This window comes from Dermacentor albipictus, chromosome 6 (genome assembly GCF_038994185.2).
Source record: "Dermacentor albipictus isolate Rhodes 1998 colony chromosome 6, USDA_Dalb.pri_finalv2, whole genome shotgun sequence".
NCBI classification, from domain to species: Eukaryota; Metazoa; Arthropoda; class Arachnida; order Ixodida; family Ixodidae; genus Dermacentor; species Dermacentor albipictus.
The window spans coordinates 5,186,444-5,202,187 of NC_091826.1; the positions used below are offsets into that span (position 1 = coordinate 5,186,444).

General features: G+C 46.1%; 1 protein-coding gene across 10 annotated transcripts in view; it reads right to left on the reverse strand.

The window, feature by feature from the left end:
* LOC135921811 (probable ATP-dependent RNA helicase DDX43) overlaps nucleotides 1-15,744 on the reverse strand; it is a 260,397-nt gene that overhangs the window by 57,697 nt on the left and 186,956 nt on the right. For all 10 annotated transcript variants that reach the window (XM_070539820.1, XM_065456144.2, XM_065456146.1 and 7 more), the window contains 2 exons: nucleotides 9,367-9,508; nucleotides 1,312-1,500 (listed from right to left, as the gene is read on the reverse strand). In XM_070539820.1, coding sequence (XP_070395921.1) covers nucleotides 1,312-1,500; nucleotides 9,367-9,508 — 331 coding nt within the window. The remainder of the gene's footprint in view (nucleotides 1-1,311; nucleotides 1,501-9,366; nucleotides 9,509-15,744) is intronic.

Genomic DNA, 15,744 nt, shown 5'->3' on the forward strand with positions numbered 1-15,744 from the left:
TGTGCACACAGAATTTAGCACTGACACACTCCCCCAAGTCTGAATGAGCTATACTTATTTAGTTCAAATGTATAGCTTTGTGGAACCTTCTGTTAGCAGCTGCATGGCCAAAGGCTTATTCTAATTTTTTTTTGGAGGTTCTACAGTTCACTATTCGAATACATTTGATTCAGACTACCTTGGCGAATGTTTATTTTCGTTTCTGTTGTGCGTTGATACGGTGAGGTTGTCTTGTGGCAAGTGTAGTACACGAGCCCATCTCAGCACCTCAACATATTTAGTCGGCATGACGCTCTCTATGCACCATTGCAAGCGCCATACGACGGTTCCTTGACACTACAACACAGCCGCTGGCAAAAGCAGTTATAATTAATGTAAACGGGGTGGACCATTTGTACTGAATTTTGTATGAAGCAGCTGTGCCATACCAAATGTATGCAGCATGTCAGCAATCTTATGCTACAAGCTCAGTATTTTGCATTTCACTTAAACTATCATTTTTTTCATGTCTGAAAAAGAAATATTGATAAAAAGAAAGATACACAGGAGCATTAACCGACAACCATTCTGTGGGCTCCAACAAAATACGCTTGTTAAAATCTTTAGCCAAAGAGAGCAAGCACAGAAATCTTTTGGCACAGAGATGAGAAACTGGAAGATAATTTGAGACATCAGATTTACAGCCATACTTAAATACAGGAAGCACTTGAGTTGCTTTCAATGTGCAGGGGAAAGTGAAAGTACTCAAGCAGTAATCAAAAAACCTTCGCAGATTTATGCCAATCTAAGCAAGTGCTACATCAAAGATAAAGAAGCTGTATAAATGAGCTCTCACACCTTCGGCAGTACTGTTTGCTGGCTGCTCTTAGTGACAATTTCTTATTGACACCCTGGTTATATGGCCACTTCAGGGCTCCCACATGTTGTGGGATCATGCCGACAAAGCTTCTAGCAGACCAACATGGAGCTGGTAAAACGGAATGCGAAAAACAAAAGTTACAATACCGGATAAAAAAATGCATAAAGTTGTATTCGAGTGAGCTAAATGCAAGGTAAATTTTATTATGTAATCATTAATAATTATGCTTCAAAGTTCAAAAGTTCGGGACTTCAGACAAAGGTAGCACAGCTGGCTGCTCTTTCGTTAACATTTCCTATTGACCACACTATGGCATACTGGCCTTCAATGACCACCGCTTTTGCTGAAAATTTTAGTGGAACTCCCCTTAACAGCATCACTGCAATATCAAAATAAAATCCACAGAAGAACTGTTCCGCAGGTTCCAACAAATATCAGCGCAGCATACTCACAGCCAGATCGAGGGAGCCAACAAACACCTGGAAAGGGTCATTCATGTACTGCTGCCCAAGGCGGCGCACCCCCTCTGGCCAGGTGGCACTGGTCATGACCGTCTGTCGGTCCGGCCGAATGTCTAGCAGCACCTTCTTGATCTGTGGCTCAAAGCCCATGTCCAGCATGCGGTCTGCTTCATCCAAGATCTGACACAGCAAGCAAAAGATTTACGAGGCAGAAATGTTACAAATTAAAAATAAATAATTCATTGGAAGGCATGCGCAAATAGTAGATTTTGAGTTTTAAGCAAATATTGATTTGAGACAAATCAAATAGCACACAGCTGTTGTGCAGAAAAGCGGCTGCAAACTGCATAACTACTGCATATTTATATTAACGACTTGTTCTGTGGAAGAAAGATCAACGTTCAATGCAGTAGAACTTATTAATTAAAAGTCAAAGATACAATGAGGTAAATGAATAGCAAAGCATGTTGCAACTGCCTTTAGGCATGTAGGAGATTAATGAGAGGAACGCAAAGAATGAGTAAAACAATGCACAAATTAAAAATAAAATTGCAATGACTAGAGGAAATGTAAAAAGAAGATAGTGCAAATACCAATGCTTTTATTCTGACAGACTACACTTCAAAACATAGGCTAGTTCAATCAGTTCTCACGTATAAAGAAGAACTGTTCTACCTGCTCGACACAATATCTCCAGCAGTTGAAAAAATATTCGGGCTGAACCCATCTGCGCTGACTACCCGAGTGTGCCAATAGCCAACATATGTCATGTACGAGGTGTACACTGCAGCCAGATGCCTCTCTCGCAGTTCCCTCTGGACATACTGTGCCTTCTGGCGATGGCGCCGGGCTGTATGTGCATACCCAGTGGCACGCATACACAGGGATCCAAGTTCCCCACACCCCAAGAAAGCACGAATGAGCAAATCGAAGCAAAAGTACATGCTCATTTGCTTTTTTGATCGACATGGAGTCACCCACAAAGAGTTCGTACCACCCGAACAAACAATTGGAAGTCCTCAAAAGACTGCGAAAACGCATTGTTCGTGTCCACCCAGCCACCGCCAACAATTGGCGGCTGCACCATGACAACGCGGCGAGCCACACAGCATTCCACATAGTGGAGTATCTTTCCCAGCACAAGGTGCCAACGCTGCCTGGGGAGCGCGAGAGGGAATCGGCGTCAGAGTGTTTGCGTCCAGAACGATAGACGACACGGATATCATATTCCTGGATTCAGAGGGCCCACCGAGCGAGGCGGCCCAACGGGTCTTTTAGGTTGGACAACCAGCAAAGAGCGTGACGATCCGTCACCACGTCAAAGCGGCGACCGTAGAGATATGGACGAAATTTTTTAAGAGCCCATACGATAGCCAGGCACTCTTTTTCTGTGACTGAGTAATTGGCCTCAGGTTTCGTGAGGGCACGACTAGTATAAGCGACCACGTATTCGGCATTAATGTTCTTGCGTTGTGCGAGCACGGCACCAAGGCCGACACCACTGGCGTCAGTGTGAAGTTCTGTAGGTGCGCTAGGATCAAAATGGCGCAAGGCTGGCGGAGACGTGAGTAGGTGACGAAGAGTCGTAAAGGCATCATCAGAGGCTTCCGACTAAGCAGAAAGTTCATTGTCGCCTTGGAGAAGTTGGTTAAGTGGTGCGATCACAGTAGCGAAATTGCGAACGAAACGTTGAAAATAGGAGCACAGGCCAATGAAGCTGCGTAATGCTTTCAAGTTAGTGGGCTTCGGAAATTCGGATATGGCGCGAAGTTTATCAGGATCAGGAAGAATGCCTTCTGTGGAGACAACGTGGCCTAATATAGTCAGTTTTCGTGCTGCAAATCGGCACTTTCTTAAGTTAAGCTGGAGACCAGCATTCCGGAGACAGGTAAAAACATGTAAACGCAGAAGATGGGTGGGTCGCGTTGACATAACGGGCCGGGGCAGACCACGGTAGTCACCGGGCAGTGGCTTGTGATTGCAGTGGTCCTTCTTCCAGCATAATGAAGACAGGCTGCAGTGTCCGGTTGCGAAGTTCCAGAATTCCGGTTGTCCCCGGTACCTCCACCAATTGTAAAGGGGGTTTATTCAGGTCGTAGAGAAACAGCGACCAATGCGGCAACAGCAAGTAGGGCACAGCCAGCGAACGAACTGGCTACGACCCACGTGATGGCAACGGGGTATCTCAGCCTGCCGATCTTTTTCGTCACAATCAGAGTGATTTAAACGATTTTATGCATTTAATTTTTTTTGAATTATAAAGAACCAAGTTCACTGCATTTCTTATTTTTGGGGCAAAAAAGTATTGCCTCAGATTTATCGGAAGCAACTTTGAAAAATGCAGACCACACAGAGTTTGTCTTAGCTGTGCTGCATGCTGCACTGGTATCGTCAGCTTTTGGTGCTTCAGGTCACATTTTATCCACGCCTGAGAGGGGGATAAACTAGTGTAAGTGTAAAGATAGCGGAGTTATCTTTAGATCCACAAACTTGGTCTTCAGTCTTTGGAGAAGGCATAATACAAAGGCTTTGTCTGTTCATTCTGCAGCATACTTTTTCAGCATGACTCCAGTGCAGGGGAATTATTAGTAAGGGCTGGGTGCATGGTCACAGAGAGCTCTGCAGTTGCTTGCTGAATCGGAGTATGTTGACCAGGCCAATGATTAGCTTTGGTTCTGCAGATCTCTGTACACTGTCTGGTTAAGAAAGTTCCGCAGAGGTGGCAGTCTGAAGCTCAAGGTACCTAGACATGCTCACTATTTCACCTTGTAGGCACATATTGTATTACTTCAAGGGGTCCCATCAGCACATTTCTCTGTATGCCCTGGAGCCTGACTTGTGCTTGGGGGCATCCTTTATAGCGGCCAACATAGGCGCCGACTATGGAGGGGCTGGAGGGCTTGAACCCCCCCAAAGATTAGCTACGGGGTCAGGGGTCATCATGCCTTCTTTTGTATGGTTTTCGACAAATCTACTGAAGAACTACAGTTGCCTAAAAGTTGAAAGAACAGCACAGCCTTAAATTGCCATGGATATATAGATTTGTCTTGCACCAATGTAGAAGAAGGATGACAACACCAAGAGCTTTAGATCCAGTTGACCATCAGGGATTCCATCTGCCAACGGCAGCTCTCCAATGTCTACTGTTCCAAGTCTGTGCGGAATCAAATGAATGGCCACTTGATAAGTGCAGACGTTCGTGCACATTCTCTTCTAAGACTTCCAACCCTACCCGAACACACAAACCAACTCTTTACTCAAAACATCAACTATGAACTTACCTATAAAAATAAGAATGGCAGAGACTACACATCATCCTTGCAAATTTAAATAAAATGTTTATGGCAGAATGAATGGGACTCTGAGCTCTATAAAACACAGCCTGCATTAATTAAACCCATCTTGAGTGAATGGCGGAGTGCCAGACACTGGGAACGCTACTACAAAGTGGTCTCTTGCCATCCGCGAATTGGCCATGCACAGTTAACGCACAGACAGCTCTTATGAAAGGGGGACCCACCGCTCTGTGAAGAGTGCGCGGGCAGCTTATCACTGATACATTCCAGTTAGTTTTCCCACGGTCTCTACGGGAAGCCATCATTTCTCGCTTAGGTCTCCTTTGCCACTGTGGTGTGGAAAAGGCCTGTTATACAGCAGTTGCGGTGCTTATTTTTCTTCTGCTTCGGACATCAACCAGAGCAATTGAAATCTGCCAACAACTATCGGAATCGCCACCACAGCTGGACAAAAAATCTAGTGCGTCATCGACATCTGGAATCAACGTGGCCATTAAAACTACAGACTCGACAAGCGATGGCTACATATTCTGTGAATGATCGATGTCACTCCTGTTCTGCTCAGTGAAAGCTATGCCAATGTTGTTGCTAAGGCTGCTATGGGTAACGCCGAATGTTTTTTGCGTGGCCATCAGAAAAATAGAACAATGAAAATTTTCCCGAACAAACTCAAAGGCCTGCACGCCCACAAGTGCGTCTCAGTGTGCCCCCCTCTCCTGGCGACCTTGACAACGAAGTGCGCATGTGGAGAGACTTGGTGCGCACTGTGGCACCTACTCCATCCTCAGCGCCGACACCAGTTGCTAGAATTTTTTGGCTATGAGCGTGCTATAAGAGCGTGCTCGGCATGCTGCATGCTGTTATTTAGTTTTTAGGTAAGTCTTCAAGCACTGAAGTAGACAACCCCGTCTTGTGGGAACTTGTGAAGTGTGAGACATCCTTACATACTCGAAGAGGCTGAAAGGGGAGGTAATGGCTGTCTTTGTAACTTCAACGGGTTCCACAGGAATTTGATGATAAACTTTCACCAAGTCAATTTTAGAGAAGATTGTGTACCCAGCCAAATTCGATGTGAAGTCTTGTATGCGAGGAAGTGGATAGCGGCCTGGCAAGGTGTGGGCGTTCAGAGCACAGTAATCTCCTTATAGTCTCCAGTTGCCAGAGTCTTTCTATGGCACCATGTGGAGTGGCGATGCCCAATTTCTTGAGGAAGGTCGTACACTGCCGAGTTGAAGCATGTGCTCAAACTCGCAGCGAGCGCTGGTGAGGCGGTCTCCAGAGAGTCAGCGCGGCCGAGTAAAGACGGGGGTCCAGTGGTCACGATGTGGTGAGTGATCAAGTGCTTCACCAGTGACTCTGTTACACGGCTTCGTAAGATTGGGAAAATCAGCTAGAATTGTTGCGTACGGTGAAGCGGTACAGAGTACTTCGTTGATGGAGAGGTGCGTGCTGAAATCGATGAGGCAATCAGCATGCACGTCTACTGCAAGGTTGAAGAAACTGAGAAAGTCAGTGCTGAGAACAGCTTGTGGGACGACATCAGCAAGAATGAAAATCCAGCAAAACGTACGGCACAATCCAAGGTTAAAGGTAAGAGACCGTTGGACACATGTGGATGGCGAAGGTGTTTATCACTTGGAGTGGGCAGGTCTGTTCGTTGCGATGGCAATCTGCACAAGAGGTCGGTATGATGTTAACCTGGGCTCCTGTGTTGACAAGGAAGCGAGCGCACCGATCTTGTCAGAAACGTAGAATAGGCGGCGTCTCCTTTGACCAGTTCCACTTGCCGCCATCAGTGGCTGGAGGGCGCATTTCCCGACCGGGAGCATGGACAGGTGCACTTGCGAGCAGAGGTGCCGAATGTGCAGTGGTACCAGCACACAGACGAAGACGAGCTGTTGCATTGTGCGTCAGATGGTTGAAACTCCGGAGAGCGTGGGGGTGCCGGAGAGAGACTGTGGGACGGGAAGCTCGATGAAGGTCGGCTTGAGAAGGGAGCGAGATAGTCCAGATGGCCCTCTATGTTCACGAGTGTAGCCAGAGTCGTAACAGCGCTGGGGCTAGGGGCCTGCGAGTAGTATGCAACTCGGTCAGCCAATTCAGCGAGCTTGTCTAATGGCACATGGTGATGGCATCACCTGCAACTGCAAGAACTGGGACCATGTTCTGCAGAAAACACCTGAGGGACAGCTTACGCAGTAGCTTGTCCTGTTGAAAGGCGAAGACTCCGCCAAGAAGCTGGCACATGCATTGAAGGAGCTGTAAAGGGTGACTCACCAAGCTCCACAGCTGTGAGGAGCTGCTGGAGTCTGCTGTGCTCGGACTCTGACTTGAGGGAAATGATAGTCGCCGTCAAGGTATCGAAGGGATTGGTCGGGTCCAGTGAGGTGATAATATTCGCTAAGTCATCAGCGATGTCCGGAGGTAAGGAGGACACCAGATGTAAGAACTTGGACTGTTGACTGGTGACCTGCAGGAGCCAGATGCTGGGGCTGTTGGACCAAAATGGTAGCAGGTTGCTGCGTTGGAACGTGGCCACTGCAGCGCCGCCAGGTTGGGCGACCTCCTGGACGTTGTCACCAGCAGGAAGAGCGGAAGAGCCGGCAGGATTCATGCCGAAGGGTTGAGGCGGTGTGTTTTTTACCGGGTCACCTGTCAGAGCTAGTGCGAGGAAAACCCAGCTCTGGCAGCGTTGAATTTCGAACTGTTCTTTTTATTTCTTTATATCGTGCTGCACACGCTGCATGGCTGGGAGCTAACTTCCTCCTCCTTGACGGGCGCCGCACGCAGACTGAGTTGTAGCCTGTGGCCCGGCCCCGAGGCAAGGGGCACCACCTTTTTTCGAACAGTGGTGGCTACCCAGCGCCGCATTGACAATGACTCATGTCGGCATGGAAGAGGTTCATTGAAGAGTGGCACATATGTACACAATGCCACATAATGAGTAACCCTAGTTGGTCTGATGGTTGGCTTCAAACCCTGTTACCTCAGTACAGCAGCCCTATCCACTAACCACTCAACCACGGATTACCCAGTGACCCAGGAATGTGGGAAAATGGTTTCACACATGCATGCACACACACACACACACAGCCCCTGAAAAGTGTGTGATGTATTTTAAGAATGATCTATCACATAGTCAAGCACTTCCGGCACACAGCAAGTGTCGGCTCATGTTACAACATGCCCCCTGTTGACACGAGCTACGTGGTCAGTGTTGGTCTTGCGGTTTCGTTTCACGAGGACCATGAATCGCCCTTTTTGCTTTGTGGGCTGCAAACCTAGTGACTGGCAACATGTCAAGCTGCAATACAGTGGCCCTCTGCAAGGTGACAGGCAAAGTGGCACCGGCAAATCGGGCTGTAACCACCCAATCGGCACCAGGATCTGCATGTTCGTGGCCGTCACTTTGCGCTGGAGGATTATTAGCATAATAGAGAGTTTTAGCTTATCTGGTATTCTAGTAAACGCAGGCGGACTGTGTGTTTTGCCAGATGAATGGAGGTGCAAACATGAGCGGCCTGTAGGGTGCAATCGCCTGGTGGCCCACAGCTCAACCAGACAAAGACAGAGCTAATATAGCAGTATCTGTGTGTATTCAACTTTGCTGCTGCTGTAAATTTTCGGCTGCAGTGTGGTTGTGAACATGTCTTTTTAAATGTTTAAAATGTCTTAGACTTGATTGCAGCAATATTAGCTCTGTGTTTGGCTGGTTAAGCTTTGCACCACCAGGTGGCTGCATTGAGCAGGTCACTCAGGCCACTCACGTTTATCCTTCATCATAGTGGTAGTAGTATGGAGGGGCTTAATTTACATTTCCACCAATCCGTCGAAACACCCAGCTCGTCTGCATTTAACGGAATACCGGACACGCTCAGTGCTGCAACAGAATGCTCGCAATCCATGCTGCTTGAATAGCTTTCGCTGGGGCCAGCTGGCTAGCGAAGAGGTTGGAGAGGCTCCGGAAGTAGACAACACAATGTCACATCATGGTGCACAGCCACTGAAAGCGGAGCTTAGCCCCACTCGTTTGGCGAACAAGTTGTGGACAAAAAGCATGGCTATGGAGAAGGGTAACTTGAAATCATCTGAAGCTCTCTTAAGATGAGAGGCTTCACTTAAATTGTGGGGTGAATGTTTCGCCGTAGCTGCACCCTACATATCCACAAATACTGTTCAAACCGTTTTAGGGACCCTTTAAGCTCACACTTAGCAAAATTCGACGATGTGTTACACGCACTATATGATCTCTAAATGCCTATTCCTCCCACACAACTTGAACCATGACAAAACTTTCAGTAAACTGAACGATAACCCTGAGCAGCAAGTTTTCTATACTGCTGCCATTTCAAGAAGTATTGAATAACTTGCGTTTTTGCATGAAATAATCTGAATAACAAATTTTACAATAAACTGATTCCAGAGATCAAGATGTTGCCACATTTGCAAGTAAAGCATGCTTTTCTTTTCTGTGAGCTTCTGCCTCCTGTGTCACAGTTTTACGCAAACCTCGAAACGATTCGAACTATTCACTTCTAAATTTTACCATTTTCATTGACTCCATTTCAAACCACAAAATTTATTCACACAGGCCTAATAATAATCTAAAATATAAATGGATTTGAAACATTCTTCTATTTATTTTTTTGGTCATGCTAATCCTTTGTTCTGTTCTGCCTTCTCAGTGAGTGCCCCACACAATAGTCTTTAATTAAAGCAAAATAAGACGTGTAAGAAGAAAACAACTGACCAAAAATGTGACGTATTTGAGGTCGATGATGTTGTTCATGACAAGATCATTGAGGCGGCCAGGGGTTGCAATGACTATCTCCACACCAAGGTTGACTGTCTGGATCTGCTCTCGCCGGTTACCACCCCCATAGATGCACACACTGCAAGGAGGAATGCCACCAAACATTGTCAATTCAGCAATGTTTCAAGATGCAATCTGCTTGAAAACTTGCTCGGGGAGATGGTGGGTATTACTGGCATCCACTTGACCAAGTTTCATGGGACTGGTGGCGCAACTGATAACACGGCTTAGAAAAGCGATGCCTGCAAACAAACTCTTTCTGCTACAAATAAATATACCTGCTCATCGTTAGTGAGCAAAAATGCAGCTCAATGTCATCAAGTGAGCCTTGCCCTTTCATGCTCGGCCGAGTCAAAACAGACTCATCCTGTGAGCCTTGCCCTTTCATGCTCGGCTGGGTCAACAGACTCTGTTGCATGGTTTGAATCTCTTGAATTGATACGTACGATAAGCAAAGGCAAATGGCTGTTCATAGTTTATTTTAAATGAAGAGCCATGATGCTGAGCCTGTCACAGAAGCTGAGCCTATCACATTGGTTATACATTGGCAGCATATACATGCAGCAGCACAGTGCAGGTACAACTCAAGCACTTGTTTCACTCTAGAGGTTGAGGCTAGTTAGTTGTAGATGTTGAAGTTCATGATATGTGCTACAGAGCCACAAGGTCACGCAACACTTGGACAAGTGAGAACTGACAGCTGTAAGTACAATAATGCACTGATATCAGCATGCCGAAACAAGACATGTGGAACAACACAAAGAGCAAACAAAAAATAGTGAGCACTCAAGTGCCAAGTCAAGAAAGAACCCATTCAGTATAAGTGCTGACCTATGGTCAGCGAAGGCCCCTATCATCTTTATTCCCAAGAATATGCGTTACCTCTTCCTTAAAGAGTGAAATCAATGGCACACTGATGCACAAATATGGACAAGTCTGCCGTATGGTAATAGCTTCAATTCCTCTTTCGTGTCTTCAGAGTGTGCTGTGATGCTTGTGCTCACTAACTTTGGAGGACATGTGCACCTGCTAATGTGAAGCTGAGTAACAGGTGTGAACAATCATGTCTCCTATGGGCATTTGCTAAAGGTATGCCAAATTAACTCTTTCACAGTTCTGTTTCAGTTCCCTAACTGGAATTGTCAAGAATTCATTACACTGCAGAAATTATTATAGTCAGATTATGGCACGTTTGGAAATGGCCATAAGCTCCTTGGATGACAGCTTCAAGTCCTGCATTAGGATGAATTGTTCAACTTTTACTTTTCCAGCGTCAAGCACACTGTTGACACTGTGCCAAGAATGCTGTTGCCCTTTGGTGCTGACGTGGCCAGTGCCAAGTCATGTGCAAGTGTCTAACGTGTCATATCCTAAAGTGATTGACTGAAAATACTGCTCCTGGTTTACTAAGCTTTTGTGAGGAAGCCAGTGGCTACTGATATACTAAAAAGTCTCCATGTAGGCTGTGCACGATCTGTACATCTTCATGATTTCACTTATCTCAGAACTATGCTTATCTAGAAAAGTTCTCCGTTTTTTTTTTTTACAGCTTTGCATTAACAGGGTTTTACTGTACCATCTGTGATTAGGGCCCAAGGAAACTGCATTTCTTGAGAAGAAACTCATCAGGCCTATATTACAATACAGATATAATTTTAGCATTGTACAATGCATACAAGACTTAGCGCGGAGATTTATATACAGTAGAACCCAGGTGATACATTCCCATTTTCCCAGCTGCTACGTCGCATTTTCGTGGACCTGGCCTAAATAACGTTGACTCCCATGCATTATATTCTCATTTGATATGTCGCCATTCTGTAATGTTCCCACATCTTATGCTGTGTTTGAACACAGCAATCACGTAAATTTAGTGGTGCAGATGGAAACAAGCAACTGATTTGTTGTAACAGGTGACCGAACTTGCATAAGCCAGGTGCTGCACAAGCCTCGGGAGAAAAAGTGTACAGAGCAGTTGGAGAAGCATTAAAAAAAAGTGTGCATTGGTTAAAAACTGCAGGGAACCACAAACACATGGCCAAATTTATTGAGTGCAGGTCTAAACTTGGGGCCTGCAAGGATCTTATTTGCGCTGCATAACTGCCGGTTTTCTTTAGTCAGCTTTGCTGCAATAGAGTCATACTGTGCAGTGAAGCATACAAAATAGCGCAGTTAAGCAGATCAAGAGTGGAAAGGGGCCACTGTCACAAAAGATCATACATGTATCTTAATTATATACATGCACGTACACACACACACACACACACACACACACACACACACACAGTACCCGGACACAGTACGAGTGCTGAGATGTCTAATAACTGTGCTGTGTCAGATGCCTGTACACGTGTACTTGCGTGTGCTTTCCCCCTTCTGTCACGTGGTCCATATCGTGATCACATCACTCTTGCCCACTACGTCCAAATAAGCACTGGCTTATTTGGGCTGTACATTAAGGATGGGCTGTACATTTTCACCTTGTATCCTTCGGCTGTCATTCTGCCATGTTAAGTTGCTGCCATGCAATAAAGCACATTTCAAGTATAGTCTGCCTCTTTGTTCACGTAGGCCCCGGAACATGACATAGTCTTGGCAATGAGGATGGGATGCTGGTATACAGCCACAAAAAGACAGCAAGTCAATGCAGCCATGTCATCACAATTGGCACAAGTAGAACCATTCGATGATTCTTCTGCAGATTGGACTAGTTACGAGGAACGGCTCCAAGAATTTTTGCAGGCTAACAAAGTCCCAGATGAGCAGAAGGCTGATACGTTGATAAGCATGATAGGACCGAAGACATATACATTATTGAATTCGTTAATGTCTTCAGAGATTCCCCCTAAGAAGCCCTTTAAAGAATTTCTAGAGTTACTGCGAAGCCACTTTGTCCCAAAACTGTTCGTTATTGGAGAAAGAGCCAAATTTTTATCACCGCTCGCAATTGCCATAAGAGACTACTACTCAGTATGCCGCAGAGCTGCGGAGGCTCACACAAACTTGCAAGTTCAGCACCTTCTATTGATCAAGCCCTGAGGGACAAATTTGTTTGTGAGTTGCTTCGCGCTGACATTCAATGCAACCTATTTGCAGAAGACAATCAGCTTAAGTTTCAAACAGCAGTCGATCACACAATAGCTGTCGAAGCTGCTAAACAAAGTGCGTCTGCTTCGTGTGTCAGCGACACCCTCGTCGCTAACACAACTTGGCTCATTGCTGCACCCACCCGCTTTAAATCCTCTCCCCTTTAGAACCCCACCTACATATGCCGTCACGAGGAAAACATAAGTAGCCTCGAAGAAGACAAGTCCACTTGTCAAAGCACTGGCTCCTGCTTTCACCTTGTTCTCCTCTTGATCACAGACCATAAGCCACTTGAGACAATATTTGGCCACAAATCAGGCATTCCCGCGATAGCAGCTGCCAAACTCCAGCACTGGGCAGTCACACTTTCTGGGTATTCTGTTTAATTGCAGTTATCGACCTTCAGCTCGGAATGTGGACGCTCATTGCTTATCGCGCCTTCCATTTCGGCAACCTGGCATGAACAGGGCCAAAGAAAATTTTTTACTCCTGCATTTGGACGGATGCTTGTTGGCAGTAAACAAATCCCAGAAGAAACTGCACGTGATCCAGTTTTTCGCCAAGTGGTACAGCACATTCAGTCAGGCTGGCTGACTAATGTGTCTGCAAACTTGAAACCATTTTGCTATGGCAAACTAGAGCTTTCCTTATGTCATGCTCGGAATTCGTGTTGTGGTACCACAAAAGTTCCGTCAATTTATCCTAGATGAAATGCATGAGGGACATCCAGCAGTGTTGCACATGGAGTTGGCAAGAAGCTATGTGTGGTGGCCAAATATTAATCATGACATAAAGAGGTGTGCTGAGGCTAGCCAAACATGTGCCAAGACATGCAGTTTGCCAATAAAAGCACCACTCCATCCTTCGTCCTAGCCGACGCGTCCATGGCCATGCCTGCAGGTGGATTTTGCAGGTCCCATAAAAGGTGTTTCATACTTCGTGGTAGTTGACGCTCATTCGACGTGGCCAAAAGTATGTCCCATCACCACTACTACTTCAGAAGCAACCATCACATGCATACGTAAACTTTTCTGCAGATTTGGACTTCTGAAAACACTGATGTCCGACAACGCAAGTCAGTTCATCTCTCAACAATTCCAAGTCTACCTCAAGCAAAGGGGTATAAGGGATGTATAAACTGCACTGTATTGCCCAAGCAGCAACAGATTGGCAGAGCGTTTTTTCCAAACCTTGAAGGCAGTGCTTTTCAAGACCGATCCAAGAATAGCAAGCGTGGCTTCCTTCTGATGTATCGCAATACGCCTCATGCTATGACAGGGGAAGCCCCTTCCACTTTGCTCCTGGGACAGCGCCTATGGACCAGACTAGACCTGGTGCAACCCTCGGTCGAGAACATAGTGTCCCAGCGCCAATTTCATCAGACAAGGTGCCACCCCTGATGAGAAAGTGTTTGGTGTGGATGATGACGTTCGGGTGCGCAAGTTCCGACCGGGACCAAAGTGGCTCTGTGCAACAGTTCTTGCCCGTATGGGACCAGTGTCGCCACCCACCTGATTGCTATGTGCGATAAACTGTTGTGACTATGTCGGCGGTTCCGAAGTAAGTGTGGGGGGATGTTGCATATCTGTACACGTGTACTTGCATGATAGCGTTTTCCCCCTTCTGTCATGCAGCCTATATCGCGATCACATCACTCTAGCCCACTATGTGCCTATAAGCGCTCACTGCAACGCTGGGCTGGGTATTTTCCCCTTGTATCCTTTGGCTGTCATTGTGTCCTGTGAAGTTGCTGCCATGCAATAAAGCATGTTTCGAGTATGGTCTGCCTCTTCATTTACGAAAGCACTAGAAAACAACAGCTAGCAGTCATTCAGAGCTGCTTCTGACGCTGCTGTGGCGATTTGCACCCTTCCTTACTGCTACGTTTTTTTTCCAGGGTCCCTTGAAAAACATCAATGGCATACTACTGTACTAGCAGTATTTACTTCAATCTAGCATCACAAAGCTTTGTATTAGGGCCAACATTCAGTCACTGGCTCAGTACAGAATGGTTTCTAGCAGGAGTACACGAACACCGAATAGTAGATTTCGAATCAAACATTGAATCAATTCATGAAAAGTAAGCTGGATATCGTATCAATATTGAATATAAGACAACTCCTCACAAATTTTAATGTTTCTAAATTGTGGTCAAGAAAACACGGTGCTGCACAATAATACTGACCATCAATGAGGTTATCAGTTTAATAGTGGACCTGTACTTAGTGACAGTCTTTTATTTGTTGCATAGAAAGTTTTGCTTTCAAGTATTTCTCCAAAATACAGAAAGGCTGTCCCAACTTTACGGTAGGTGGCCAGTTTATGGCCAGTGCGTGAGACAGACGAAATTAACATTCAACAATTGACTCTATCACTGCTCCGCACAAAGCAGCACCGACAGTAATGAACAGGCACCGTCGATGCAGTTTCATCTCCAGGTTCGGTGTTCGATTAGCCACCTGTCAAAGATTCTGAAATCTAGGGGGCCACAGCAAATTCGCCCCATGCTCCTTTGTGCAGTCTCTTTTGTTTGCAAGGTGGTTTATCAGCTTTCAGTGTTGTGCAGCTGCTATGAATACATCTGAGTCGATTCAGCACCAAACTAACTTTAGTGGTGGGCACACGATTAACCAGCACTGATTAAGCATAATGGCCGAGACAGCATTCACTACAAATTTGCCCCTGGCCAATGTGATAACAGCAAGCTGTCGCAGAATGCTTGCCGCTAATATTTTCGTACAGGTGGCTCATTAGCTGTGTTACGTCCAGAGATAATGCGTGTAGGATAGATAGATGGCTGTTGAAGTGGTGTGATGTTCGTTGCCACATATTCAATATCATCCATACCCCTATCGGAGGCTCGCTAGCCCAATCTCCACACATCCTTTGGCACTTTACGAATTATCCAATGCCACATTGCCATTCCCTCTATCCATGTCACATGTGGGGAGCACAAACGCCTGTTTCCTGCTGCGTATTCAAGTTTCCACATTTGCACGTTGCGGACGTGTTGAGAGCCAGAGTAGACAAGGGATAGACACACTACAGCCTCTCCTGGTTCTCCATCTGCTCTCGTGACGTGCGTGCCCTTCTATCGCAGACTCGCAGGAAAGGGCCAGGTATTTGAGGCGTTAGCAGGACATTCCTCCAGTGAAGGCAAAAAGATATAAAGGGCATCACTGGAGAGACACTCGCTGCCTGGTTCCCCGACCTTAAACCGGACCAATG